Source organism: Pagrus pagrus (assembly GCF_965226575.1).
Source record: "Pagrus pagrus genome assembly, chromosome: 15".
In the NCBI taxonomy this organism is placed as follows: domain Eukaryota; kingdom Metazoa; phylum Chordata; class Actinopteri; order Spariformes; family Sparidae; genus Pagrus; species Pagrus pagrus.
Genome location: NC_140199.1, coordinates 17,330,526 through 17,357,369, shown reverse-complemented (window position 1 = coordinate 17,357,369; position 26,844 = coordinate 17,330,526). Strand labels below are relative to the sequence as shown.

The following is a 26,844-nucleotide window of genomic DNA, read 5'->3' as shown; positions in this document are numbered from 1 at the left end:
TACAGCCTGGTCGTGTGTCTTTGAAACTTAGAATTAAACCTTCAAATTAAAGTCATCATCTTTCCACCCTTGCGCACTATACCCTTCACATGTACACTTGAGAGCAACACCACTGTATATAGACAGATAGAAGAAAAGTAGCGAAAACAAAACATGACGTCACATCAACCCAGCCGCAGAGGCTGCTGGGAGAATCTTGCTGTGCTGGAGACATTTTGGATTTAAAGGGGCTGAGCTAGCCGTCAGTCCTAGCTCTCGGTAAGTGATAGCTGTATTTTCACTAACTAACATCATACGTTTGTGAATCCTTTGTATGACCGTGTATTTAAGTAGCACTAATTTGAAGACGTATGTGTAGAAATTATCAGCGCGGCCGTTTGAACAGGGTGAACTCGTAACGACTAGGGAGTGGTGATGCTAGCCGCTTAGCTGAAGCTAGCTAGTAGCTGACCGGGAGCGCTAAACAGATCAAAAAGCAACAGCTTCACCGAGGTTAGCGAAACGTAGGAGTTTTCCAGAGAATATTGTGATAAATGTAGTGAGGAGAAGGACTTGTGAAATCAGCTCTTATTGAAAATTAAAAACCTGGTAGATGAAGATAGAAAATCGTAGCCCCGTTGTTAACTGCGAAAGTCGGAACAGAATGAAATTGTCAGTCTAATGAGCAGCTCTCATGTCAAATGATAGACCGCCTGATCTGTTGTTTTATGGTCTGATTTAGGCCTAGTTTGCAAATGATTAGGAGGCTCTTTGTTTGTATACCAAGCACGTTAATGGTGCGTGGTATACATGCAGTCAACAATGTATTAGATCAAATGCCCAGCTTTCTTTTCAAAACGACTGATGTGACATGACTGTAGACCTGTGTAGAGAGCAGTGTGATCAACACAGGTGTCACATGCTCTACATTAAACTCATGATGCTCTGGCTGGTACCTCCTCCTGCATCAGTAGCAACACTCAGGTCGACATATTTACAGACAAGTATTAGTAGAAAAACAGCCCTGTAGCAGCTGGTGTCAGTGCTGTGATGGATGACTAAAGACAGCGTCAGTGGCACTTCCCTCCTGGTCATCCCAGGCCTTGCCACACCCTCCTTGATGGCCAGCTATCCTTTGTGTCTGGTACTGATGCAGACAGTGTGTTGGTTGCTGTTTTTGCAGGAAACAGAGGAAGACGAAGTGATTTGTTTGTGTCAGACTTCACCAAGTAGACAGGAAATGCGTCTCTGGGGAGATGGCACAGGGATCTGGCTTGTTGATGCGCCCACTGCAGTCTGCCTTTTTCCATTTCCTATGCTAGTTTTGGATTATTATATTACCAGCAAGCACCACACCCTTCTTAAACGGTTTGTTGCCATAGCTTATGACTTGTTTTGCATCTGTTTATTAAGGTTGTACGACAAATGTGTAAACGCTGGTCCGTAGTTCTGCTTAAAACCAAATCCATGCAATTTTAAATGAGAAAATGGCAACCTCTAATGAGTATTCCTCCCACCCTAAAGTCAGTATGATATGCAATTACACTTGGCAGTAGCAAGTACACACTTAAGCACAATTAAAGGTTATTCAGTTGATCCTCCTCTTTGATATCAGTGTGCGAAAGCCCATTAAACATGAATGACTGTAGTGTAGAGATGGCAGGGAGGGATTAGGAAAACCAAGGGACTGAGTGATGATGGTGTTTGCCAACGGGTGATGTGATCATGTGAGGCTTGAGGCCACTAAGAGACTAATGAAGAGTGGAGCTCTGGATGTGCAAACATGACAGGGAGATGGCCTAGGTTTTCCACTGCTCAGAAGGAAACGGAAAGTACAGAGAGTTTTTTTCTATAAACACAGAACTGCCTTTTATAATGCTGCTCTCTCCTCTTAGGCGTTTGTATTGGCTTGTGGACTAGATGAATGCTGCAATATTTTATGACCTTTGATCCCCCTGCAAAGTTGAGTCATCTGACTTGTCCATAAAATTCACTTCCTGATCCACTTCATCAAACATACACTTGTTTTTGAAGAGGCCTGTGTTAAGTAATAAACAGGATTTTGATTATTTAAAGTTCGGGGATTGTTTTTCGCTACAGCTTGAAATTGAATAAATAAATCTTAAGAATCTCAGCCTATGTAGTTCTACCATGTTTGTTTATTCTGGTTCACAAAGTGGGCTGAATGCAAAAAATATATTTTAACTATATTTACATACTGCCATTGCGATATGAATTACAATTTTAGTGGGAATGGTAATGTTTGCTTTTCATTTTCACTTAAAAATTATGCATCCCCTGATGTCTGGAGAAAATGATTTGTAGGCCGAGGCCTCAGTAGCACCACAATGCTTTATTTGTATATAATGTTATATTATGACCCGTTTTATTTTTCATCAAATATTGCACCTCCTGTGATTTGGATATTTCACTTTGCCATATTGTCATATTGATAATATTTTGATTAATTGTTCAGCCCTATTCCAAAATTGAACATCCCATATGATGTAAAGAATAAACATCACTTCAGTGTTTGTCCTCTAGCATTCTAGCTCTGGTAGCGAGTTTATAATGTCATCCCTTTGGATTGATTTTTCCCTTGAGGCCGATGGAGTACAGGTGATCTGTTGCCACTCTAATGACAGATATTTGACTGATGCTTGCATTTGGAAAATCCAATTTAATCATGTTGTCAGAAACTAGATAGTTGGGAGATCACCACTGTATTATTCAGCCCATGGAAATCACTGTAGAGGTTGTCTGTATGTTAGTACTGGAAGTAGGCATGATCATTACGGTCCAGTGTCATGTTGCAAGTGCTTGGTGGGCTTCAAATCTTCCCTTCACCATTAGAGCATTTGCTGGACTGCACAAGGTAAATGGTTGAATTTGTATTACAAATGCCCCAACAGATGTTTATTGCTTGGTGCTGAGGTGAGAATGTAAGGCCAGGAGCTACATATGTAAATCGTTGTCATATTTTCACATCTGCTTTGTAGTACCATGAGACAGCAGGTTTTAACCTTGCAGTGTTGTGTGCCCGCAGCCTTGGTGGCGTGTGAAAGTCCTTTCGAACCTGTAAATAGTGTCATTGAGTCTATTCCGTTGTGTCTCATTAGCTATATTCCTTTGTGTCTGATGAGTATGGAGGAGCAGTCTACATCAGGATGGCTCCCTCCCCCATCCGACCTGCTCCTCCACACTCCTCTGCTCTCCTCCCGCTGTGGGTGGGGCTGTCTCTTGATGCGCGCCCTGAGCTGATGTTGGTTGTTCTGACGGAGCAGTGGGAAGGTCATCATCATCCTGCGAGCAGCTCCCATCTAACTCTCTCCCCACCCTCTGTCTAATTCCTGTCCTGTTTCATTTCCATGTGCGTCTGCTGGAAGGTTTCCTTTTTCATTTTAAGGAGGATCACTTTGGATTAGCTCAGCAGTTTTTATGATGCGCCTTGCTGGCTTGTAGCGCTATTGCTGGAGGAGGAGTCATTATCTCATCAGCTTTTCTCCGTGCCAAACTATGAGGCTCTGATCTGCCACTGAAACTGAGGTTAGTTTTCTGGTCCGGCAAGCTGTAGCAGCTGCAAACACTGGCAGCATGAATGATAGATGGATTAAGCTTTTAGCAGGCATTTAGTTGGTTTTGTAATGGATATAAAGATTTCTTTAAGAGTGCAAGTTGCCCCCTTTTTCATATTTGTTTCCCGTCGTTTTTCCTCATGAGCAAAGACCACTTTGCAGAGAATAAATCATTATGACAGTCCTGTTTATTGCATAAACATGCCACTTAAATGGTTTTGAATTTCAACCTGATTGTAAAGCTACATTTTGTGAATTACTCCATCTGTTACAAAGTACCAGTGAGATGCAGGAACATCTGTTAATGCACCATGTCTTATTTTGGTTGCGTATGTATTCAAGTGGTAGGTCAAGTAGCCCTGGGCGGAGAGATTTTTTGAAAATGGCCTCCTCGTGTTTACTTTTTCTTACGAGCTAATGTACCTAACTGGCTGCTACTGAACCTTGATTAATACTTGATCCTGATCATGAGACCATTTGGATAAAAGCCCAAATCAAGTGAATATGCGCTGTATATTCTGGAGCTGGTCCATGTTATTTAATTTAATCAGTCACTTGCATTTAAACTGTTGATGAAGGTGCCCATGATGAAACACACAAAAGTAAATGTTAAAGATTAATTCAAGGGCAGTGTGTTTGAAGGAAAACACCAGGCCTGTTGGACTTTATCTCACTTTTTTAAAGACTTGGAAAACATTAACAGCAGCCGTCTGAAGGCAGCAGAAGTCCTCGATACAGGTGTTTGGGTACGTCATCAAAGCAAAGCTGCTTGTTTCTCCCCGTACTGACATGAAAGCAGTTCTTCCCTTTGTTACTTACTGTGTATTCCTACCGAGACAGGCCTTTCATCCACGTAAGTGTTAAACTGCAGAGACTCAGAGTAACTGCACAGGGTAATGAGCTGTCTGATCTGTGACTATGTTTCAAAGAGATCATTTCAGATCTTGTTCAGAGAAGGTAAGAGCTTTGGTGCCAGACCTTATCAGGGAGAAATGTTCTGCAGGCAAAGCACACTTCTCTTCATCTGTCTGACATGTCTCCATATGAAGTTAGGGTTTTATAATCTCCACCTTGACTTCACTTAGGCCTCACATGATGCTCATGCACCATATGACTGTAAACGCCCTTTAACTCAAATACAGACATCTCTTTAACCATGCAAAGGGAGTTCAACTCCATTTGTTTGGAACATTTGAATAGATCTTTATATAAAGTGCAGAGTCCATTTCAGGTCTGGGCATAGCATTTGTGCTCTATTTTTCTTTCATGCAAGTTCTCACAAAATCTTGTTACTTCTTGCCCACTGACTAAGTTTCCCTTTTGCACATTTTCCTTTATGCATTCTTGCAACCGCTGACTGTAAGCCCTCTAGTCATTTTGTATTCAGCATATTACATATGTGCATACCAAAAACCCAACAACCTCCTTGGACTAATGAATTCTAACCAGATCGGTTTTTATACATCTGAGTAAATGCTCATTTGATCTTTATACTTCTTAATCATGAATCTAGCAGCAAATAGAAAGTCACACTTTATATATGTGATGATCTGAAACCTCTATAAATGGTTTATAAAGAGTTCATGTTACCATTAATTGATTATATGCTTTGTTCTGTTAGATTTGGGGTCATTTGACGTGTGATGAAAAATACTTAATGGATCTTGTCACTCGGCTCTTCAAAAGAGGTTGGCTGTCTCTGCGAATTAGCTTTTCACAGCTCTTCTTTAGCTTCCTGTAAAATGACAGAAAAGAGATAAAGTGCAATAAGGTACTAAATTCCGGATGAGGGATGCTCAATGTCACCTCTGGGTACCATAACTAATATTCACAGTATTAATCACTCAGCAGCAAAACCGCAGCGTTTTAACAGCTTAAACATGAAGAGCTTACTGGACATTTCACTTTCGCCTTCGTCACACTGAGGCATTTTGCTCTTCTGTCTCCAAAACTTAATTTATTTGGAAAAGTGAAAAAATCAGCGGATGCCTTTTTTTTTTTGTCTTCAATGGATTTAATTAAGCAGGTTCATGAACCTGACGATGATAAAGCAGAAAGGGGAACTTGTAATTTGAAGTTGAGAGGGTTTCACCTGACAGCCGAGGTACATTTGTCTTCTCTGTATGCTCCCATATACTCCATGTTGTTAGGTCACCTGACATCGATCACTCCTACTCTCCTGCCTGTCCACAGCCTCCAGCTGGTGGTGCACAGACTCCAGTGTCATCCTGACTAAAGCTCATTTCCACAGGCCCTGACATCTAGTCAGCCATTAGTAGACTGCAGGTTGCTGTCCCTGTGCACTTGTCTAGTGTCCATCATGAAATATATTAGCATCATAAACAACACTGCCCTGACATAGCGCAGCTGTGATTACATGATGTGACATGCATAACATCACAGGGGGGATGTAATTACTGGATACTAGCAACAGACCCAGCTGGACAATTCCGTATGTCAGCTGTAAAGCTGAACCAAGGTCCACTGAAAATGCACAAGAAAAATGGATTTTCTTCTGAAAGGTGCGGTCTCAGAACAAAAAATGACCAAAAATATCTTTTGGTTTTGGACTGTTGCATGGACAAAACAAAACATTTGAAGAGGTCACCTTTGGCTATTTTGTGACATCTCATAGTTAAATGATTTATTGATTAATAGAGAAAATGATAAACAGGTTGATCGATTTTGATAATCATTGCAGCCCTAGCAGCCATTTATGATCATGTTTTGATGTCTCAAGTAGTTCGATTCATAATCTAGCCATTAATCGTCCTCTCTGAACATTGAAGACATATCTTCTCATTTTTGCAGCGACATCTACAACAGGACTTTATATAGCTGTCAATTTCTCTCCTGTTGTCACATCACCAAACAAAGATCTATTTATTGCAGCTGTTTGGGGCTTTTGGTGGTCTTTTCATTTTCTCAGTGCTCTGCTTCAATAGACAACTACTTAAATGCAAGCAGCAAAGCAGTGAGTGGCTTATTAATGGTGTAGTATATTTTTCTCTTGGCAGATGGCTCTCAGCTGGTGTTTATGACTGCAACCCCCTCATCCTTTACTTATTTTCCTCACTGCTGCTAAAATACAGCATGCACTAGCTCAACATTGCCTGGACTCCAGTCAGAAGGGCAGGCCGGCAGACTCTGACATTTGCACGATATAGCCAACAGCGATGTAGCTCAGTGAGTCATAGGTTATGTTCAGACTGTTTGGGGAAAATAGCACATGTTCCATGCACTCACCAAAGGGCTGACATTTCTTCAGAACGCAATATTATTGACACAGAGTTCTTTTTATGTGACTTGACCAGCTGTTAAGCTGTATCGCAGAGGCCTTTGTCATGTCATTCTCTCCTTGACGCTTTAGCCAGTCATGCAGCCAGCTAGGCCTCTGTTTGAATAAAGTGCTGGCACCAGGAGGCACCCACACTGCAGCATCTGTGTGCCCTCTGTCAGACAGCACGCTGCAGCCCTACTCCCAACCACAGCTTATTATAGGTGCCAAATCCCGACACTCTGACCACCGGGATAATACGTCCCTGTGGCGCTTGGGTATGCTTAAAGCAGGATTTCTGAATCTGTGCATGTCTTTAATTTGTATGTGGCTACTCATTCAACACTTGCAGCTGAGACTCACCCAAGAAAGTCCCTTGCTTTTGGATCATATTGAACTTTATACATTACGTGTCCATCTTATTTAACAGCAAGAAATACTGCCTTATCTCAGTCATGAAATTTGAATCCCTAATCTTCCCTGTAGTGATAAAACACAAGTTAATTTCCTGTTTTATGGCTGCCATGTTGCTTGTCGATCACGCTATGATCTCATTAGCTTAGCACACAAATGAGGTGGTTTCTATCAGCATCAACGGCACGGTTCTACACTGGGTGACGTGGACTACGTTTACATGATCACTAAATCTCCACCATTATTCCCAATTTGTTACTACTACTACTAGTTAGCAAGGCTTGAGAAGAGATGCGTGCCCAAAAGAAAAGCGCACGTTTCTGTTTTAAAGAAGAAACCAAACTCCTCTTAAACATTATGAAAGATTGGATATCAACAGGTCTTTGGATATGGGCAAATATCGCAACACCAACTTTTTTGTGAAGGTGGTTGAGGGCACGAAAGAGGGAGGCTGTTTTCGCAGGGCCGAACAAGTCTGCCACGGGTTGAAAACCAAATCTTATTTTGCTGCAAGGAGGTAAAGGGAGAAGGAGAAGAGAAAATGGCTCGAGCAGCTCTAGCTATTCTACTTTTCCTTATGTTGACATGATAGGGCCTGTTAATCAGAGTACTCACAGCTGCAATGTAAATAGGAATAATAGTGGAATATTCAATTTTATAAGCCATTCAAACAGCTATGTAGGATTAATGTCTTCTTCAGAATAATGACAAAAAACAGAATATAGTGACATATTTTAATCACAGAATTTCACTCACGTTATCAGACAATGTTTCTGGTGGTTTATAGTGTGAAAGATGATTGGAAACAGAAAATGCTTTCAGATAAATAGAGGACAACTGACAAGAGACGCGTTGTGACAGTTGCCGTTTGGCTGAGTTCTCAGGTTCTGTTTTGTGAATTTGAGTGTTAAGCAAGCACAGCTGCATCTTTGGAAGACCGTTATGAAAATGTGTTTTAATGTGGCAGCTGCTGCTTGTTTAAATTTCCCCCCAGTGTCCAGTGGGTTTGCATGTTGTAACAGCTGGTGGTTCCCTCTTTCCTTTCTGTACAGGTTTCCCAGAGCAACATAGAAGATGTCCACCATGGTGTATCCACGGGAAGAGAAGCTGGAGAAGCTCTCTCAGGAGGAGATCATCTCCAACACGAAGCTGGTAATCCAGGGTCTGGAGGCCCTGAAGAACGAGCACAACTCAATCCTCCACAGCCTCCTGGAGACCATCAAGTGCCTAAAGAAGGATGAAGAGGCCAACCTGGTGCACGAGAAGTCCAACCTGCTCCGCAAGTCAGTGGAGATGATTGAGCTGGGCCTGGGAGAAGCACAGGTAAGAAGGGGTGGTATTTTCCTTTTTAATGAGTACATACAGTTTGGTCACTAGGAGGTATCTTCCATGAAATAAAGTGAGTTACAGTTTTTAATATCAGAATTGTCATGGAAAGAGAGAATGGTTCACAGTGTAGTAAATGTGTGATTTTTAACCCACACAGCCGTGTGTACTGTGCTCTTCTTTTTTGTGTTTCTGCTTCCTCACAGCTTCCTCATTCTATACTGAGCTTGTGTGATGATCATGATTCACTCACAATCAGCCCCAGTTAGTACTCTCCTGCCTTCTGTTCTTGTTAAACATCATTGCTCTCCCATGCTCTCTCCATTTCAGGTGATGATGGCCCTGTCCAACCACCTGAACGCGGTGGAGTCTGAGAAGCAGAAACTGCGTGCTCAGGTGAGGAGGCTTTGCCAGGAAAACCAGTGGCTGCGGGACGAGCTGGCCAACACCCAGCAGAAGCTGCAGAAGAGCGAGCAGAGCGTGGCCCAGCTGGAGGAGGAGAAGAAGCACCTGGAGTTCATGAACCAGCTCAAAAAATATGATGAGGATATCTCACCCACTGTAAGTACTATACTCTGGAAGTAAGTTTGGTCTTGGACTGGAGCCCAGATTATCTATTATTTACCCCATGCAGTTAAATGGAGATGACGTGTTAGTTATCATAAGGAAAACGAAACGGTCATAGAGAATAGTCAGACAGAAATAGTCATAAAATATTAACACAAATGCTGTGCTGTGAACCAATTTGGAACCATTTTATTTTGAATCTGCTTTAAAATGGCTTCTTGAACTCGAAAGGGCTGCAGACTGTCGATGATATGTGATACAGGAGAACAACACAGCTGTTGTTTGTGACAGGAAGAAGAAATTGCATGGTCTTCCAGGAATGAGCCTTTCCGGTCAGGCCCTCATTGATCCGATGGTCTGATGACTCGCTGCATATTCTGACCTTATTCTTGGTCTCAAAAAGCGTCTGTAATAGCCTGTATCGACTAAATGCTTAACACTGCAGGAACTCATCCTGCCAACTGTCTGAAGGATCCTTATTCTTGCCCTGGAAGCAACTTTCCATTTTCCCACTTCTTTTTAACAGGCTTCTGTGTTAAAGTCCAGTTGAAATCACATCTAGTCATTCCTTCTTTTAGACTAAAATATCAGTGTATTCTTTGAATGTATTTTTTAATAGGTCTATGTTATTTAAATTGGAAGAAAATGGAAATATCATAAATGCTCTGTTTTGTCTCCGAACAAGAGAATAATAAGCCAACTTACGCTGTAGCTACAAGTCATGGGCAACAGTGATTTTCTTTTTTAAGGGCAAGGAACACACCAGCATCTAACCAGACTACATGTTTATTGTGTCTCTGCTGTTTAACTAATTAGCATGCAAACCAATGTAAGCCGTGCACTTTTCCCCTGTGACTGTTTGTCTGGTGGCTTGTTTAACAAGCTATGGTGCAAGAGAGGACGTGTCACCATGTTTGTAAGTTAGATAAGAAGGAGACGTTCGTAGGGTAGCTAATGTGGGCTGTTGTTCAGAATCTGTTCTGGTTCAGTGAGACTGTCTGCTCTGCTTGTGTTAGACTGCTGACATTCCTGCTTTATGCAAGATTTGATTTGCTGTGGTGAAAGAAGAAATGGTCATTCTCCACTGACATAGACAAATCCATAAAACTATTTCATCAAATTAATGCAAACTAGAAGGCACTGTTATGAAAGAAAAAGATATGAACCAAGGGTCTGACTGTCAGTTTGTTTGATTATCTCAGCAGGAGGAGAAGGACCGAGAGACACCGAAGGACTCCCTGGATGACCTCTTCCCCAATGACGAGGAGGAGCATGGGCAAGGAAGTAAGAAACAACAGTACTCTGCGATTCCGCCTAATGTTATGATTCTGTACATTCATTAAACAGTTCAACCTGATAACAAAGCTTTTCTAAAAAAGAGGAGTTTTTCTTCCAAAATTACATAGCCATCCAAAAGATAATAAGATCATATAGGCCTGATTCTCTGGTGTCACATCCTTCTCCTAGTATATTATCCTGACTATCAATGTAACAGGACAGGACACTGTGGTAGATAATGTCATGCCATTAAATAATAATTGAGTCATCCCCATGATCTAATTATTCCCTGAAACCACAGCATCGTGTGCATGCAAATGTAGTTAGAGATGTAATCACCTGTGAGGTTTTTCCCTTTGACATCCAAGCTGACCTTTGCCCTGTGCGTGTGACCCCTGCAGTGCAGCACCAACACAACAGCGCAGCCGTGGCTGCAGCCCAGCAGGGAGGCTATGAGATCCCAGCTCGTCTGAGAACCCTGCACAACCTGGTGATCCAGTACGCCTCCCAGGGCAGGTACGAGGTGGCCGTCCCCCTCTGCAAGCAGGCTTTGGAGGACCTGGAGAAGACCTCTGGACACGACCATCCAGACGTGGCCACCATGCTCAACATCCTGGCTTTGGTCTATAGGTCAGAAATGTCTACATATGGCAGCTTTAGCTAGTTCTTCAAATTTTTTCTATTTTACATGTTCATGTTACCCCCCTTCTTACATCAATCCTCCTCACTCATCTCACTCCCTCTCACTGTTTCAGGGATCAGAACAAATACAAAGAGGCCGCCCATCTGCTCAATGATGCTCTGTCCATCCGGGAGAAAACCCTGGGCAAAGACCATCCCGCTGTAAGACTCCTATATTGTCATAGCAACCATATCTTTATGTGGACTCATCAATGTTTAGATAGATAATTTTAGTCATCTGGAGTTGGTTCATATTGGCTCAAAGCCCCTGAACAGGGAGGCAATAACCACACAGTTGAATGTACTTATTGATCTAGTCTGTCTGCATGGATTTTTTTTCTCCACTATTTAAGTGTGGACTGTTGACCACTGTTGACTGTGCCTGCAGGCTTGAGAAACATCAATCACAACTGTTAATGTCTGCTCATACATCAGACATGAACCAAATACATCGTAATGCAGCAACCAGTGGGAATACATTAAAATATACTAAGTATTTCACTGCCTTCATGAACAGATTTGTAAAAATGAATTTACACTGTGGCACCAAAACATTTCAAGCCAAGTGCTGGTCCCTACAGCTCTGTGGGCTTTGCAGTTTTCCTCATATTGTTGCTCTTGTCACTCACACTGATCCTTCACACAATAATGAATCACAAAGGAACGTCACTGCAATCCTGTGTAATCCAGGTGGCTTTGAGCATTTGAAACAATATGCATTTTACGATGCATCAACAGTAAATAAAGTTTTTTTGTGAAACTTAGCTGCCAGTTTTAATGCAAACCAGACAAAGGAAATGGCCTGAATCAGGTTTCTCTGTTTGTCTTTCCAGGTTGCTGCAACGCTGAACAACCTGGCTGTGCTGTATGGAAAGAGGGGGAAGTACAAGGAGGCTGAGCCTCTGTGTAAGAGGGCTCTGGAGATCAGAGAAAAGGTAGGCCACATCCCTGGACTGCACCAGTGGAGCCATCCACAGCACTTCTATCCAGGCCTCATCTCAGGGCTAAACCAGTGAACAATTAGCTCATTGTAATAAACCAATTAACAGTGACAATATTTCCAAAATGTCACTTGGAGCAACTGAAACAGCAGCGACTATAAATAGCAGGAAGAGCAAATGATTTTCTTAAATTGCCTGTGAAGTTTCCGCTGGGTGCCATCCCCGTGTCGGAGGGGAATTAGAGAGTTTAATTGAGAGCACAGCTGAAACTGGATAGCAGACATTGGGGAGCGAGGCAGAAGATAGCTAGGAGACATGACAAATCTACAGAGTTCACTCAGGTACAATGAGTCTCTCTTTGCCTGAAAGCTCTATTCTGTAGCCTCTATATTGATCAGCCAGCCTTTGATTAGATCTCCTGAGTGCCTGCAGCAGACAGATGTGAAAGCAGCAAGAGGTACATGGGGAGAGAGACGCATAGGGAAAGCCTGAAGCACTGAGGCCGAAATGTTAATTCAAAACATTTGCTACTTGCTCTCCATCAGGTCCTGGGGAAGGACCACCCTGATGTGGCCAAACAGCTGAACAACCTGGCCCTGCTCTGCCAGAACCAGGGCAAGTACGAAGAGGTGGAGTACTACTACTGCCGCGCCCTGGAGATCTATGAGTGCAGGCTGGGCCCAGATGATCCCAATGTGGCCAAAACCAAGAACAACCTGGTGAGAGACGAGCTACCACTAGCACATCTGCTTTGATTGTGTTCCACTCATCCTTTCAAAGCCTTTAGCGTACTATTCATTTCGACAAGAACCACAGTCCCTATTGAGCTGTGAACGCGCCATGGTAAACACCAGCAGAGTGTAGTTTTATTGTGAGCAGAATCACTTATTTCCTCTGTCAGCCTGAGCACAGTCTCTGCGTGGGTGTTCAGCATGTAAACTCTCACAGCACTCTGCCTGAAAATCTCCCACTTGAAATGTCCTTTAAAAATGTCTTGTATTCAGCCGAAGGTGCAAAGTCTTAAAGGTTGGAAAATGCTTTATTTTAACTGCTATGTTTTCAAGGTTAAGAATATGCTTGAGTTTCAACATAATGTGATATTTCATCTTCACAATTATTCATGTACCAAAAATCTCTTGATATTGGAAATTAAACAATACTGATGTCATATACGCATTGATTGCTGTGGGCATAAAGGGATTCAGTAAGCTTGCATTTATAGTAACACTACAGGTGTGATGATAAAGCATAGACATTTTTTGTTTTGGTACTTTGAAAGTGCTTGAGTTTTAATCTAAAAACACTGTAAGAATGCTAAGATTCATACTGTGCCTGGTGTTAAAGAGCCTTCTAAAATAAATAGTTATGAAAGGCAGCTGAATATAATGTCATTTTACTCTCAGTAAGTGTTGTCATCCCCAGAGGTGTTTTATAGAACATCTTTGTTTCAGTTAGCATTGTTTATAGCGTACCAAGCCAGTAGTCCTTTCTCCGCTTCTGTCCTGTCTCACTCATGATGGAGAGGCTGCATGGAGACAGCGAAGGAGGCTCTGTGCTACTATATCATTTTTCATGAGGCACAGTGCACAGGAGAAATATGCAGAGCGACTGCTGCTGCTCCTCTCTCGGGGGGCACATAGCGAGTCAATAGGCCCATTTGATCCAACACTAAAATGTGCTTTCACTTGTCTTCCTTCTTCAGGCGTCCTGCTTTCTCAAACAGGGGAAATACAAGGAGGCCGAGGTCCTGTACAAAGAGATTCTGACTCGTGCTCATGAGAAAGAGTTCGGATCTGTTGATGGTAAGGCCTCAAAGTAGATATTGTACAGTACGTGGTGGAGATTTCTCTCAGTCAGCCTAGGAACACAATAAATGAATACAGTTATCCCAGGAAAAACGGTGGTGGGTTACATTAAAGTGCTCCTCAGATTATACAGTTCAGATTTGTTTTTTGTTGTCTCATCTTCCACCAGCGAGCAAGGTCAATGATGGACAGATGGTTAAAAAGTGGACGATGTTCTAAGCAGAATGCCATCCTTCACCATTCAGAGGACTCAAAGAATCTAAACAAACAATTTGGGGAAATAAACAGTTTACCTCCCTGAAAGATGAACTCTCACAATTTTCTTCTCTTTAAGTAGAAGCTTTCTGTTGGCTTTCCTCCAGGGATTAGAATGACTGCTTTGAAAAAGGAATAAAAGGGATTCGGCACAATGCACCGCTCTGATGCTTTTTGAGCAAAAGCAATACGCATCTCTGTTTTTTCAGAGAAGTTTATTTTTCATGTGTCAATTAACTCCACAATAGAGCTTTGATTCTTTTATAACTGTTTGTGAGTTGAAGGTTGAGGGGAAGCAAAACACAGCTGCACTTAGCATCAACAGTTTGTGTCCCTGGGAGTTGAAAATGGTTTATTTTGAACAGTCACAAATAGTGTGTAAATCTTAAGGAGTTGTATATTCTATATTTGTGTGTTTCAAAGGCATATTTTATGAATTTATGGCATGAAAACGTAATAATGGTTACTTGGGAATCTTTAAGGGTACTCGCTCTCTGAAAATTACTTGTGTACGGATAAACAATGAAGAGATCAGATAGTAAGGGCATCACCGTCTTTCACCTGCTCAGGTTTTTGTACAACAAAACAATTTAAATAGTGCTTTTATAGTGTTTTCTGTAAGATCTATATGCTTATTTCTGTCTTAATTTATTTTTGGAAGAATCTGAAAAATGTTTATGAAAACATTAAAGTTAAAACAAAGACATGTTACTGTGTGTTGCTGTATTTACAGTCTTGCTAAAGAGTAAGGAACATTTTATCGGACTCAGTGTACATTATTGACAACAGACAGAACCATTTATCAAGTGTTTTAACAATTATACTCCACGTCAGAACAACCCGGTTCATTTCACATTCAGAAGTTTATTTCTCCAGCCAAAGATGCAGAGAAATGGTTCAAAAAACAGCTTGTCTCCTGACCAAGATGCATATATATTTGACAGACTAATGATCTGTGCTACTGTTTGGCTGATGTCACTATCCTTGTCAGCGGGGTATCATGGAAAGCTCAGTCTGCATCATGAATACTTCATGATGGATTTAATGAAACACCCTGAGGTCAACCAGATAATCTGTTTTTCAGTCCTGTTGTACTGTGTGTAGACCACCTCTCCTGTCTCTGTCTGCAGCTGAAAACAAGCCCATCTGGATGCATGCAGAGGAAAGAGAGGAGATGAGCAAGGTGAGGGGCTTTATGTCATCAACCTCATGTCATTCTGAACAAAAACGGAGCAAATATTGATATAACTGCAAATTAAATCAGTGAAATGTGTCAAATAAAGGGTTGTGACACAGAAAAACAGGTCCGTTTCACTTTTAAAGTGAAATATAATCCTTTGTCAGGCGCTCACCTTCACACACAATATATAAGCCCCTGTGGGCATATGATAGTTACATGTAAACACAACAAAAATGCTGCTGATCCAGTTTGAAGAACCACTCCCTTCACGCTTTGTTCTTCCTCCTCTCTCTTTTTTACTTCCAGGGCAAGCACAGAGACAACACTCCATATGGAGAGTACGGCGGCTGGTACAAGGCCTGCAAAGTCAACAGGTGAGGCGGAGCTGATAAGAGTGTTTTTATAACTTGCTCATAAATGAATAAAGTGAATCGTGTTACATGTCTTGATTATCAAGGTACAAGGTCAATATATTGTGGAAAAACCTTTTTTTGTTTGTTCTTTTTTGAGGAATGTGACCAAATCAGCATTATTTTTTTCCTTATTATCCTGGGTTTTTAGCATTTTCTAGCAGTATATTACATAACAAATCAATTTGCTCATATCAAATTGTGCCTGATGTGCCTTTCTCTTTGTCCAGCCCGACAGTGAACACCACCCTGAGGAACCTGGGGGCCCTGTACCGCAGACAGGGCAAGCTAGAGGCTGCTGAGACCCTGGAAGAGTGCGCCGTGAGGTCTCGCAAGCAGGTCAGCTGCATTTCCTGAACTGAAGATGGCAAATTTTTGCATGCAGATAACTTATCAGTTCCTGTTTTTGTAAAAATTCATAAATATGTGCCCCATGTTAGGACAGCAAATCTCATGATATTTCTTTCCCTCTCTCTACATTGCTATGGACCCAGAGCAACACAGTAAGTGGTTTGTCTCTAACTGATAGCCCACATAGAGCCTCCACCTTTCTCCCATAACATCACTCCCATCTCACAGCCATTTCAAAAAGCTCCCTCGTCTCTGGGACGGTGCTTTGAATGCATTCAAAGAGACAGAAAACATAATACTTTAATACATCCATGTAACTTTGCACCCTCACCTATATCAACAAGCTAATCTCCACCTCTAAGCCCGTTCTGATGATCATATGTTTGTTTGTTTGTTTGTGTGTGTGTCGTACCTGTGTGTTATTCTCATCAGGGCATCGACCCCATCAACCAGACACGTGTGGTGGAGATCCTGAAGGATACAGACGGCGACAGGCGGAGGAGCAGGGACAGCCTGTCCAGCGTTAAGTACGAGAGCGGCTCTGAGACCGGCGAGGAAGTGAGTATGGGCGTGGAGTGGAACGGGGTGAGTACAAATCCACTACAGTCGAGTCAACACGGCCAGTGACCTCACTGGAAGAACAAGGTGGTGTTAGTACTGTTTCAGAGAGTGTGGACTGGTACAGAACAGCCTGCAAATAAATTCTAAAATGAAAGACAGTGACGTGTAACCCTAACCCTGTGACTTGAAAGGTCACATAAGAGGACTAATGATGAGGAAGCAGCAGCAGGAAGCTGACTCCTCTGCCTCCTGTGCCTAATTTATCACAACCCGTCAGGAAACGATCCACCTGACAGGAAGCTCAGGAAGGCCCCCTCTTCAGTGTGGTCAAACTGTACAAAAGCATAAGTTTGTCCTGGAGACAAAGTCTCTAAGTAACATTACCTGCATTAACACAAAATGATGTTAAGGCACAACTTTTTCAAAAAAACAAACACAAAAGAAAAGCAGTGGAATAGTTGCTTATTCCCAGTTCTTGATTTGGCTGCACTCAGTGAACTGTATCTGTACCTGTCCATCGGCTCTGTGTTCATGTGCCTTGTTCCTCCCCATGAGGCTAACTTTAAAATCCCTTTTGCACAATGTAAAGCTGATTGAGTGTCTTGGCATGCTGCCCTGTTGTTTTTGACAGCATCCGAGTTTGCTTTGGACCCTAGATGTTCATGTCGTTGTCGTTCATTGCTCGACAATGAAGTGTCTCGTTTTAATAAGTGGTTGTTGTTTTGCCGGCATTGCTTCTGCACAAGTGGAGCGGTAACCAAAAGGCACAAGCTCATCCTGTGGCACCCTGGCAACATATTAAATATTTATGTCCCTGCAGGGACACAGCCCGTCTGAATCCCTGTTAGGATAACTCATGTTTCCGCCATTAAACACAATCGACAGGATTCCCAATATCCTCGATGCTCGTCCCTCCGCGCAGTAAATTGAGCGGTGGATATGTAATGGTTCATCCTGCTGGTTTTATTGCCTCATTACAATGTCCACTCTGGCCACGATTCAACAATCCTCAGTGTCATTTCACCACAGGGGTTGTAGTTACTGAACAGTGTTTCCATTGGCTGAAAACATGATATTCAATATAGCAGTGAATACAGTTAGATAGGCACTGCTAGAGAAGCCAGAGGGCAGGATTGTGCCTCGTTTGAGCTTGTGCCTCTCCCCTCACTTAAGTGCAGCCACGCCCTTCACTATCCAACCCAGTCCAAACATGCATGTAGCAATGCCAGCCTGCTGGGCCTCACCCTTAACACGGACCCATGTTTGTTCACTGTTTTCCCATGGTTGAGAAACGTCTGTTAACCTGCTCTTTCTTTGAGTAACATTAAGTAGAAATGTGGGGTTTTTTGTTTGCTGGCTGTTGTATGAATGCTTCTCCACACACATGTTGATACGCATAACACGGCTACTCAAACCCGCTTCTCACAACGAATGCAACGGCATGCGCCTTCACCCGAGTGTGCACCTGTTTGTCTTTGAAACATGTGGTGGCATGCTGAGGACTGCTGGGTGTGCGCGAGCATTTCATTATCCACGTCATCACACTAGAAATGCACACAGTCAAAACATGACATTCTCATGCTTTTAACAGTTGTTTCTCAAAGCTAATTTGTCACAAAACTTTTGAGCTTTTGACTAAAATTCCATCGATCCATTCATTTAAAAAGCTGCAAACATACTGTAGGTTACGACGACTTGTGTTTTAGAAAGAGAGGCTTGTAAAGTACTGTCTGCTTGTGTGAGAGATGCTGTCAGAGCTTTCCCTCGCTTACTGTGGAGCTTTGCCTAAACATGTCCTCACTCTGCCCTCAGAACATCTGATAGGGAACTAAAGCTGTAACATGTATTTGAATTAATACCTGCTGATTCATCACTACTACATAATTTAGATGGGGCTAATTTCAGTGGAACTTCACAGGAGCTCACTTAAATAGTTTGGTTCGAACAAGTGGAGGTATACAGGGGAGTAACGCTGCGGTGACAGCTCTTTAAAACGCATGACTTGACTTATATGTACGTGTGTGTCTGCAATGTGCTCTGGCTTCATCGTGCTGCCTGTTAGTTTGCATGTTTTCTAGACTTCATCCTTTGCTTCTTCCTTATCTGTGACTCACTAACCTACTTTCCTTGTTGATTACTTTTGCCATGACAACCAATCAGCCTGTCAATCAAATTTCCTTCTCTCACCCAGTGGATTGTACTCTCCCTCTTCAACTCTCATTCCACACAATACGCTTGGGCGGGTTGGTATGTAGTGACATATTAAGTAGGCTAGATAATTAGTCATCTTTTAAGGTCAGGGAACATGGGACAAGCCGAGGCAAGTAGGATTAAGATTATGTTTTCATCATTCATCAGATATGAATTGAGCTTTAGGTAATTTAATCTTGCTTAGATTTATGCAGGATTTCTAAATGCTGCAGATGGAGATTTTATTCACTGTCAGTCCCTCTTAGCATCAGTATAATGGCTGTATTAGTTCAGAGAGTTCAGTGCTGATGCTTGCAGATGTTCCACGTCTGCAGTGCACAGTCACTGACTGGGTGCAGTGTGCCAAGTTCAGGCTTCCTGGTACCCAGCGAGCAAAGAAAAACAGCTGAGTCACGGTGACTGCAACCACCAACCTCCTCTACTGCATCACTGACCTGCTTTTTCGTAGTGCAGCTCCTATGACAGCTGTAATTTTTCAAAGAGAAACGCAGCTTCTGTGTTGCTGGATTAGTGTAGATTCCTTCAGCCGGGGTTAACAGGAACTGTAATAAGATGCCAAGATGCAGTTGATGCAATAGATCCAGTGTAGGATAGTTAACTAGTAGACTAGACTAGACCAGCGATGAAGCTCAGGTTTACCCACGTGTAGGTGTCTAGCGTAGGCAGCCCAACCCAGAGCTCTCGATCTTACAATGTGTGCCGTTTTTTTGTCTGTTTCTCTCTTTCTCTTTTATCAGGCCTAAGCCATCAAGATTATTCCTCCATCCTTCTCTCCTTCCCCAACACAATAGCAAAAAGGATGTGTGTCCCCTCTGGCCTTCTCTGTCCCAACAATACAACAGCTCCTCTACCATTCCCGGCGCCCTCTCCTCCGGCAGAGACTCAGAAAAGCTCCCCCCTACTCCTGGTTATCACCTCTGTCCTCTGTTCATCTGACAGCTGCTGGGACGTTTGGTCTTCTCATCTCTGCTCTGTCCTTTTTCCTCACTAACCCTGTGTCGCACACTGTTTCAGAAATCGTCACTTCAACTCTTTCTCTCACTTAACAAGAAGAAAAAAAAAGTCATAGTGTGTGAAATCTTTTCCTCGTGAGGAAGTCGCTCACATATTTTTCCTCTCTCCAACACCCATTTGTAATATTTCATAGGTGCATAGTAGATTTATTTGGCTAGATAGAGGAGCAGGAGAGTAGTATATTGGAAGAAGGCAAATCAGAAATGCTGAACGACCTCTAGGATCAGTGTCACCTTTGACGGCAGCCATGGCTCCAGACATCACTCCAACCTTTGTAATGTTTGTTCCCAAGACAGTTTCTTCTAGTCCCGCCCTACCACGCTGTGACTGGCTACTGCTTGTTACCTCTACGCAAGAGTGAAAGGGTCTATTTTAATCTGACCACTACTCTACGTAACCTACCTAACAAAGTAGTTTTTTTTTTAACCTAAACTAAACTGTGACTGAAAACTGAAAAGAAAATTTGAAAAGTAAAATACTAAGTCAGCTAGCAGTAAATCTAGAAATAGTAAGTCATCATTTGGTTTCACATGGGACACAAATGAGGTGAAAGTTCAGTGTGTCACCCAATTATCCACTTCAGCCTCCTCCCTACTTGGACTTTGTTGCTATTTATGTAACATCCCTTGACTTCTGAAAGCTTTGTAGAAAAGGCACATCACTTTGTAGTGTATAGAAAGCAGTGACTGTCTGAAGTCGAAGACACTGGCTACTGTACTCTCAATTGTGGCCGCAAATTTGACACTTGTGTGGCTGTTAATGGGTTTGAAGTCAGAAATAAAGCTTCCTGGCAGAACAACAAGCACTAGCCAGTCACAGCACAGTGAGGCAAGACTAGGTGAAACTGTCTTGGGAGAAAAAATAGCACCTCCAACCCACAGATAGATAAAACAATCACTATAAAATCAATATGTTAGAACGTGATTGATTTCCACAGTTGCTCAACATTGGTCTCACCCAGAATATGTTTCTTGCCTTGAGCGCTCAGCAAGTGAAAGTTGACCTCGGAGCTAGCTTCCAACCTGGTGCCTGTATTTAGCCATTATAGTAACTTCTCTTTTTTTTAACAAAAGTAATTTTTTTTGTTGCTGTTTTCTGTTTTTGACTAATGCTCTAATGAGATCAAATGCCTGAACAGTTTGGAAATAAATGGTACCATGTAGCTTCACATGCTAATCAAAATATGTCATTTTAACTTCTGCGGCCTAGTTGGTAGGAAATGAGAAGGGAGCATTGCTATTTTTGTTTTTATAGATATATTTACTTTAAATTTTTATATCATTTTGTTTACATTTTTTAAATGTTGATTATTTTGTGGCTGAATATTAAGGCGGTAGTTTGTCAACAATGCCATGCCTGCTGTGTAAGACCTGAAGGGCCGACATCAAACAGGCCAAAGCTGACAGCCGGTTGGTTCGATCACAGCAAGCTCTTGTTGCCATGGTAATTTATTTACAAGTTGCTCTTGCTGGCTTCAGTGTCTTTGGTTTGATAAGAGTGTTCACACAGGCTCTGCGCTGGTACAACATGTACACAGCAGCTTGCATTTACAAAGGGAATTAGCAACACTGGCCGATGCTGTAAAGCCAATATGACAGCAGAGACCAACCGGAGCATCGTGCACAGATACTGGCCACCCGAGAGATTGATAAATAATCATAATAGATTTCAAAATAAAGGACGCAAATGCCCAGAATTGCCTTTATTTGTTGGTGTAGGAGTTTAAGCTAGTGTTAATGGAAGCCTGGATTCCGCAGTAGTTCTAGTGTGTATTTGTGTATGTTTTGGTGGTACAGTCAGTGCCCACTCTGGCTATGGATACTGTATTTGAACACAAAGTTTATTGGAGTTGTGTGTTGCCTTTTTCCTACATTCGTTTGCAAGTAAACATTGTCACTTTGGTGAATCATGTTTTTAGACACGGAAAGTTCAGTGCGAGTGTTTCAAGATCAACATGTTATTTCAGATGTTTAACTTAACTGAATGTAAACAGACTTTAACATCTTGGAAGTGTAAATGTAGGCTGTATTTATAGATTTGACAAGTGCATTCACTATACGGCTTTTCAGTATGCTACTTGCCTTGATTCTTCATTCCTTCCAACGAGTAACTCCTATACTTCTAATGCAACTCTGAACAAAAGAATTGACTATGTACATCACATAATTATGACAATATTGTTGTGTTAGTGGAATGCTTATTTATTGAACTGTCTATTCTTGACATATATAGTGTGACTTCAGTTTCCTAAAGTGGAAGAACATAAATGGTAAGGTCTATAAGCACTATCTTAGTAAGTAGGACTGCATTATATTTACCATTCTGCATTGTGATGATCATCAACACTTGTTGGTATTCTCAAATAAAGTTTTTCATTTGTGAAGTTTTGTCTTTTCTCTGCATCGGATGGAGACGTGTGTGTTTGTTGTGCCTTCAGTGGAAACAGATTATTTCAGTGGAGCCTGAAGAGCCACCCAGTGGAGCAGAAATATTTAGTTTTTGGAAAATACATGCAAATAATTTGATTTACCCACAGTTCCCCCTGTTGGTGATACACAGGCATTGCATTATGATGATCACACCTCAATCACCTGTTTATTAAATATTTTGTTGTGGTATGCCAAAGCCAGAGGAAGATACTAATATTGTAGTTACTGGCTGGGTAGTACTTAAAACACAGTGTGTGATAGGTGGTATGTGACAAAACGGTAAGCTTATCTAAAAATGAATGGATAGATGGATAAACTGTTGTAACACACTGTCAAAAAGCATTGAGTTGACTGATTATTTTCATTATTGATGAATCCGATGCTTAATTTCTGGGTGAAAGTAATAAACAGTGACTGTCCAGCTTACTCGTAATGGAAGCCCATGGTATTATCTGGCAGTCTAACAAAGAATCTGAGACACTAATAATAATTAAAAAATGTAACTCATGGAGAAGCCTGCGCGGTCATCAACAGGTCATAGTGCATTTTTCTCTCAACAAATTGATTTATTATTTGATGAATTGAGTTTCAGAATAATTGCTGATTATTTTTCAATAACCAATTAAACGCAAGTTGCTGTACATGAAAACACGACACAACCACTGGACCACAATGAGACCCTCACAGTAGTAATCTTTACAAAAGTACATTTGCTTCATTGTTACGGGATGATAATGATCAACATTATATTTAATGTTCTGCTTACAGAAAAGGACATGATCCCAGCGTTGCATGCTACTATCATTGCACACTTACAATGGCGCTAAATTTCCTTATTAATATTCTTACTGGTGATATGATGCATACACTTCCTTCTTTTGTGAGACTTAATGATCATGCTGCAGCCAGCCACTCGCAACAATCTATGCAAAACACCAACCTGAATCGGCAGATGTTAAGAAAAAGAAGAAAAAGTTTTTCAGTTAACCACATGTTCAGTGTTGAATGGATGGGTTGATGATTGTGTGTGTCTGCAGGACGGCAGCGGAGCCCTCCAGCGCAGCGGCTCTCTGGGGAAGCTCAGGGACGTTCTACGTCGCAGCAGCGAACTGCTGGTGAAGAAACTGCAGGGCAACGGACCGCCTGAACCCCGCAACACCAAGTAAGAACAGGAGACATCCTCTGTTGGTGTTTAAAGCTAATCATACTACTTGTTGAAGTAGTAAGTAATGACTTAAGGAAACGAGTAGATTCATAGCACTTTGGAAATTAGCTCCCCAGCTGCATGAATAATCATTATTTTGTACCTGATCTCAGAGACCGTATGAACATTATTTTCTCATAATTCATTCAACAGCATGAAACGAGCTGCTTCTTTGAATTACCTGAACAAGACCAGTGATGAGTTCCAGGTGAGGAAACATATTCTCACAGTCTTTTAAACTGCTTTAACCTTTTAATGTTTTAACCTTCTTCTGTATCTGTCTTGTGTTTCTTCGTCAGGCTCGGGGAGGCGGTGACTTCAGGCAGAGCCGGGGCCTGAGCTCCAGCACCGTGGATCTCTACACTGGAAACTGAGCCTCAGGTGGGCAGGCGGCTCATCTGCCGGCTCATCTGCTCAGCGACCCAAAGATGCTTCTTCCTTCGGCTCGTTCTCTGAGCCATGAAGATCACCTACAACACTACCAGACAGCTTCCTACACACACCTTTTGACTTCTGCCTGTCAGCATCTGATCCAAAGACCCACTTCCTCCAGGACCCAGAGACATTTTCAGTCATCAAAACATATACATACAGAACTGGTGTGTCGTTTTTCCCAGTTTGTTTTTAAATTCGAGTTGTCCCAGACAGATTGTTTTTTTCCCTAATCATGTTCCTAATATTGGTGTCACCTCAGTGCCTCCTAAATGTGGCCAATTAAACATACCTCATCTCTCCCCCTTATCAATAATCACTGTGACTCTGCACTTTCACTTCATCTGTTGCCATAATGTCACCTGTTCTGGTATATTTCTCCTTGTGTTGTTTTGATTTGAGATATTTGTGTCTTCCTGTGCCATTCATTGTTCTCTCCAAATAGAAATATAGTGAATAGGTCTGTTGAGTTTGAAATGACATAATGTAAAGTTGAAAATGATTTTTATTTTCATTTTAATGGTGATACATTTGCCTGTTGAGATTTACTTGCAATGCGAGGTGTTGGTTAAAGCTTTGGGAAACAGGGTGAAAGTTTACCCGACTGACATGATGTGAGTCGTGTGACATGTTAGGGATAACTTCTGTTAATACAAACATTTTTAGATTTAAAAAGGCTGCTGCTTCGACCTCTACAGCTTTGAGATCCAAGCATGTGTTTTTTCCTGCTCTACTTTCTCTTCCATTGCAGAGAAAACACAGGAACAATCTGAGTCGCTTCTGGCCTCAGAGTGATAAAAAACACAACTTTAAAAATGTTCAACTTTTAAAATTGTATATAAAAAGAATCACGAGGCTGAACCGGGTCGCTTAATTCATCCTGGTCATGATCTCTGGTGCCATGCAAGACCTCTGGCGGGTTTGAGCTGCCAACTGTGAGCACGTCTTCTAATAATGTTGTTTACAGTGATTAGGATGTGTGATACATGTCTAGATTTCTACTCTGTGATAATGATAGATTTTGCACAATGCTCAGATGGGTTTCTTCTGTCTTTGATTGCATTTCTTTTTTAGTGAAGCTACTCTAAAGAACTGGAATGTCTCGTAATTATTCTTGATTTTGTTTATTTTCTTGTTTTACGTATGTGTCTGTTTTTCTTCTCATCCTTTGTAATAAATGTATGAAATAGAGTCTGATCATAAGTTCACAAATCACGGAGTTCATTAGGAAATTAGCTGGAATAGAATTGAGTTTCCTTAGGTTCATAATCATTGTTGGTAAGATTTGAATGTGCATCTGTTTGGATCTGATTCGTAAACAGTCTCATATGTCATAAATACTGTCTGATCTCAACAACTGTATGATCTTGATTCAGAAAAATAAAACCAACAATTTTCTATTCATAGTTGGGTTTTTGTTATTTGTGGATTCCACGCAGCGCTGTCTTGAAAATACATAAATACTTGTGTTATGTTTTGTCCTGTCTCTAAACCTGCAGATTATAGCAGTAAATTCCAAAGAGCAAGATCTTAAAACGTCAGTGTCTTAAGTAAGTGTGGGAACCCTGTGAACAGCGATGCCTTGCCAAGATGTAATGTGTCACCCAGAGTTTACCTCTACGTGGTAGAAGTCAGTGCGGGGTTTCTCTCTTCACCTGAAAATCTCTCCGTATGTCAGAGCTTTAATGTGGAGCCTGTAGGAACTCTGGGAGCTTTGAAATAACTGATCTGAGGATGGTTTCAGTCTACAGAGAGCTGTCAGGCTCCTTCTCTCAGTTATCTTTGGAAGCAAGCAGGGTAGCAGAGTTCATTAGTTCATGAGAGTTGACAGCCTACCCTCAGGAAAACAAAGGGAAAAACTGTGTTGTAGCTCCTCTTCCCTCATTAATGAGGAATTAATAGAGAATAAAGTAAGTGGCTGTCAGGTTTTTGAATTTAATTTTTACACAAATTCAATGCAGGCCTGTCCTGTCATAGGGTAACACTGATTGGAACCTTTAATCATGTAAGCTTGGTTTACTGCCCGTTTCTGTTGGCCATCTAGGTGCCAGCTGGACCAGCAACATGGCACCAGTCCCACCCGCAGTACCACCTGTGGTGCCAGCAGGGGCCGTCCCCTTGTGCTCAGACTCACTGGATCTGTGCCATTTATCACCTGTCGGACTCTAAAATGTACACAATGTGCTGCTTTCCTACTGGTTTAAATGGGATATGACACGGTATGAGATTTTCATATTGTGATAACTATCTCAGAAAATATTGAGATTTCATGGTATCACAGTATTATTATCAGTTACAATGACCCTTAAAGGCATGTTTTTTGGTTGAACAAATGCTTTATTATACTTTCACAACATTTTATGTCCTGAAGGACATGAAACTTGATATAAACGTGAAATATATTGTTATAGTAACACTAAAATGGTCGAATTCTATACCATAGATAAGTGTTTTTTATACCACGGCATTACCTTTAAACTGGCATATTGTTTCAACCCTGCATCATTAAATATTTTTACAGACACTATTTTATGAACCACAATCAGGGATAGTATGCAACATCAAAGTTATTTTAATTCATTCATTATTTTAAAGTTATTTTAATTAATGTATTAAAGTTATTAGTCTCTAAATGCACAATTGAGAAAAATACAGGCATTATAGAGCAAACTCCTGTTATAGAGATGTAATATAGACAGAATTATGGAGAAACTAATTTAGATAATAAAAAGTAAAATTGTTTGTTTTGATAAAAAGTCACTGTTTTATGTGGCAGATAATAAAAGCTCAAAATAGGTAAAGGTACTGTGAACTGAAAAAGGTTGTGTTTTGTTTTTCGAATAATTTTGCAATTAATCTGAACGTTGTCATCATTTATTCTGCGTGTGGGCGGTTGAATGAAACAGTGATCATGTTGATCCAGGGGGTCGCAGTGTTGTATTCCTTATCCCAGG

The 26,844-nt window shown here is 41.5% G+C and overlaps 1 protein-coding gene across 4 annotated transcripts; it reads left to right on the top strand.

The window, feature by feature from the left end:
- Positions 1-151: 151 nt before the first annotated feature.
- klc1b (kinesin light chain 1b) lies at positions 152-25,296 on the top strand. 4 transcript variants are annotated; one of them, XM_084375197.1, is made up of 17 exons: positions 152-258; positions 8,298-8,568; positions 8,902-9,132; positions 10,341-10,422; positions 10,818-11,046; positions 11,172-11,259; positions 11,931-12,032; positions 12,584-12,757; positions 13,741-13,840; positions 15,229-15,281; positions 15,585-15,652; positions 15,919-16,027; positions 16,183-16,191; positions 16,472-16,624; positions 23,292-23,416; positions 23,612-23,666; positions 23,758-25,296. In XM_084375197.1, exons 2-17 carry the CDS (start codon positions 8,320-8,322, stop codon positions 23,830-23,832), a joined length of 1,902 nt encoding a protein of 633 aa, XP_084231323.1. In that variant the 5' UTR covers positions 152-258; positions 8,298-8,319; the 3' UTR covers positions 23,833-25,296. The 4 variants fall into 4 exon arrangements, with proteins under 4 accessions (XP_084231323.1, XP_084231325.1, XP_084231326.1 ...); XM_084375198.1 differs by lacking the exon at positions 152-258 and adding an exon at positions 3,282-3,525; XM_084375199.1 differs by lacking the exon at positions 16,183-16,191.
- The last annotated feature ends 1,548 nt before the right edge of the window (positions 25,297-26,844 follow it).

Coding starts and splice junctions, on each gene's coding strand:
- klc1b (XM_084375197.1), top strand. CDS start 8,320: ATGTCCACCATGGTGTATCCACGGGAAGAGAAGCTGGAGAAGCTCTCT. Junction 12,758..13,740: donor CCAAAACCAAGAACAACCTG/GTGAGAGACGAG, acceptor TTCCTTCTTCAG/GCGTCCTGCTTTCTCAAACA. Junction 16,625..23,291: donor TGGGCGTGGAGTGGAACGGG/GTGAGTACAAAT, acceptor GTGTGTCTGCAG/GACGGCAGCGGAGCCCTCCA.